This window comes from Hyaena hyaena, unplaced genomic scaffold, assembly GCF_003009895.1.
Source record: "Hyaena hyaena isolate Hyena2069 unplaced genomic scaffold, ASM300989v1 scaffold_3045, whole genome shotgun sequence".
Taxonomy (NCBI): Eukaryota; Metazoa; Chordata; class Mammalia; order Carnivora; family Hyaenidae; genus Hyaena; species Hyaena hyaena.
Genome location: NW_024083678.1, coordinates 1 through 3,576, shown reverse-complemented (window position 1 = coordinate 3,576; position 3,576 = coordinate 1). Strand labels below are relative to the sequence as shown.

The following is a 3,576-nucleotide window of genomic DNA, read 5'->3' as shown; positions in this document are numbered from 1 at the left end:
CCTAGAGTGTGTAGGAGGCCTTCAGTTCCCTGGATACAGATCTCAGGCATTTCAGCGGCTATTAGAAGGTCATCGACATACTGCAGGAAGGTTATATTAGGGTATTGTTGTCTGTACTCACTCAGATCCTCATGTAGTGCCTCATCAAACAGGGTCAGAGAGTTTTTGAATCCTTGTGGTAGTCTAGTCCAAGTGAGTTGTCCATTTATGCCCCTGTCAGGGTCAGTCCATTCAAAAGCGAATAACTCTTGACTTTTGGGTGCTAAAGGTAGGCTGAAAAATGCATCTTTTAGATCTAGAACAGTATACCATTGTTTTTCGGGGCTGAGAGCACTCAGGAGAGTGTAGGGGTTAGGGACGGTCGGATGTATGTCTATTACCCTTTTATTGACTTCCCTCAGATCTTGTACCGGCCTATATTCCCCACTATTGGGTTTTCGCACCGGCAATAAGGGGGTATTCCATGCCGAGTGGCAAGTACATAAGACTCCGGCGTCTAGGAGGCGACGGATATGTGGGGTGATGCCCGCTTTGGCTTCAGTGGGCATCGGGTATTGGCGCACTCGAACAGGGTCTGTCCCAGGCTTAATTTCTATGAACAGGGCCGGGCGATGTTTTGCCAATCCCATACCCCCTGTTTCTGCCCACACGTTGGGAAAGCGTTGGAGCCAGAGTCCCAGGTCTTGACCTTGCGGTGATTGTGTTTGATGGAGTCTGTACTCATCTTCTAATTTTACAGTAAGAACTGATAGAGGCTGATTTTGGGAATTAGTCACGGTTGGCCCTTCTGGTTGAAAATGGATCTGGGCCCCCATTTTGGTAAGTAAGTCTCTCCCCAGTAAGGGGCAGGGGCTGTCAGGGATAACTAGGAAGGAGTGAGTTACCATCCCAGTTCCCAAGTTTGCAGTCCTCTGAGTCGTCCAGAGGTATTTCTTTGTCCCAGTGGCCCCCTGCACCCAGGACTATTTTTCAGACATTTTTCCTTGGGGCTTAACTAGTACTGAATGTTGTGCTCCGGTGTCGACTAGGAACCGGACCGGGGTCCCCTCCACTTGTAATGTTACCCTGGGTTCGGGGAGGGGATCTGAACCCCGTGCTCCCTATTCTGAATCTTGTGTAAACAGGACAGAGGTTGTCTTGGTTTGCCATGGTTTGGGCTCCGAGTGCCGTTGTTTCTTTTTAGGACAATCCCGCAACCAATGCCCCCTTTCCTTACAATAGGTGCACTGATCTTTATCTAAGTGCTGCCTGATTGCGTGGCCACCTCCTGAGGACGGTTGTTCTTTCTGAACTATGGTAGCTAGGACTTTAGTCATTTCTCGCGTAGCTCTGATTTGTTTTTCCTCTGGGGCATCCCGGTTATTATATACCCACTGTGCGACTCGGAGTAAATCTTGGATCTGCTTTCCTTCAAAGTCCTCTAGTTTCTGGAGTTTTTTCTTAATATCAGAGGCGGACTGGTTTACGAAAGACATCACGACAGCTGCCTGGTTTTCTGGGGCCTCAGGGTCCATGGGGGTGTACTGTCTAAAGGCCTCCATTAATCTTTCTAGATAGGTAGCGGGACTCTCTGTCTTACCTTGTATCACTGAATACACCTTGGCCAAATTGGTGGACTTGCGTGCCGCTGCCCAGAGACCCACCATTAGAGTCTGGCGATAAGTGAGTAGCCGTCCCCTACCTTCTGCTGCGTTGTAGTCCCATTCGGGCCGGGTCAAGGGAAAGGCTGCGTTGATGAGGTCCGGATTCGCGGTAGGGCGACCATCCTCTCCCAAAACTACCTTCCGCGCTTCTAATTGAATTCTTTCTCTTTCCTCCGTAGTGAACAGGATTTTCAGGAGCTGTTGACAGTCATCCCAGGTAGGCTGATGGGTGAACATAATGCTCTCTAGAAGGGCTATCAGATCTCTAGGGTTATCAGAAAAACGAGCGTTTTGGATTTTCCAGTTATAGAGATCACTAGTAGAGAAGGGCCAGTACTGAAGTCGGGGGTTACCTGTGTCATCAGGGGGCCCTATTTCCCGCAGGGGCAGGGCTATTGTGGAGTCAGGGAGGCGGGAGCTTGGCTCTCGCTGAGAAGGTCCGCGAGGGCGGCCAGCTGGCCCTCCGTGGCCAGTTTCATTTCTAACAGGACTCAGGGCGGTCGTTTCGCGCCCTCTTGGCTCCGGCAGAGCCGCCGCCTCTCGCGTTTCCGGTTCTTCTTGCGGGTCGGGTGGCGGGGCGGCGGCTGCTTCCGGCGGGGCCCGGGCGATGGGGAGAGGAGGATAGGGTGGAGGATCTAGGGATGGGGGTCCTGACTATCGGGTAATACGGGATATAAGGGTGCCGTGGGGTTACGTGGTTTGGGGGAATCCTTGGGGCGAGCCGCAGGGGGGCAAGCCGCAAGAATTTTGCAGGATCCTGAAGAGAGAAATGGAGAAATCCATGGTGGGGGATTCTCAACCAGATCCTTCCAGACAAGGATATAGGGCACTTGGTCAGGGTGGCCTTCCTTCCCTGGCCGGAAGGCTTTAGCTTTAACTTTGGCGATTGTCGACAGACAAAAGGTACCCTCCGGTGGCCAGTCGACCCCGAAAGTGGGCCATTCTGACCGACAGAGAATCATAAATTTAGATCGGCGAATGTCCAGGCTTAGGTTGTTAGCCCTAGACCGGACCTCCTTGAAGTTATTTAAGATTAGGGAGAGAGGTGTGCTCTGGTTTTGCCCCATTACCTAGATAAGAAAGACAAAGTGAGTCAAGTTAGTTAGTTCAGACTTTCAGAAAGAGTCCAAAGGTTCCTATAGGGAAGAACAAATAGGTTAACTCGCAAGCGTGGCGACAATTTTGCAACTGTCTAGAGAGCAATTTGTGTAGAATACTGAGAGGCTTACAATTAACAACCACAGAAAGACACAGACAAAAGACACAGACATAGAAGGCTAGCCAACAGAAAAAGACGCCGGCCTCACGCCAGTTCGCGGTAGCAACCCGCTCCGTCTTTTTACCAGATGGGCCGAAAAAGACCCCAGATGGGCTAAGTAGCCCCAGATGGGCGCCGGAGGACGTCTCCTCGGTCCCGACTGACTGCTCTATAGCACGTCCGCCAGAGCCAATACAGTCACTGATACAGATTCCGCGCGGCAGAAACCGAAACAAACAGATAGACAGAAACCGACGCTGAGACAAACAGAGAGACAGAGCCGGCTACTTACTGATCTGTTGTAGGAACAACCCGTTGACTTGGGGTCTGGTGGGTCTGGGGAAAATCCCGGACGAGCCCCCAAATGAAACGCCCAGAGTTCGAGAAACCCCCAAAAACAGACCACCAGAGACCAGAGTCAAAGCCAATCGGCAAGGGTTGTTTATTTGCAGGTTCGAACCCGGACCTCTGCACACTCGTTGCCGGTGACGCTGAGAGGCCCTGAACAAAGCCTTTGCAGCCTTTTTATAAACAGGAGTAAACAAGTCGTGGGGAGGGACAGGAGATCTCTATGGTTACAGGTTTGTCATTGGTTAATATTTAAATATGAACATATATTATATTTGATTGGTTCCTGCCATCAGGATTTTTGATGGGATCCAATTATAATATTTT

General features: G+C 50.8%; 1 protein-coding gene across 1 annotated transcript; it reads right to left on the bottom strand.

The window, feature by feature from the left end:
• Positions 1-631: 631 nt before the first annotated feature.
• LOC120227735 lies at positions 632-2,297 on the bottom strand (the record flags this gene model as incomplete). The annotated part of the gene is given in 1 exon segment (XM_039225779.1): positions 632-2,297. A coding segment is annotated over 1 exon segment (1,666 nt), but the record flags the coding sequence as incomplete, so codon positions are not given.
• Positions 2,298-3,576: the final 1,279 nt, after the last annotated feature.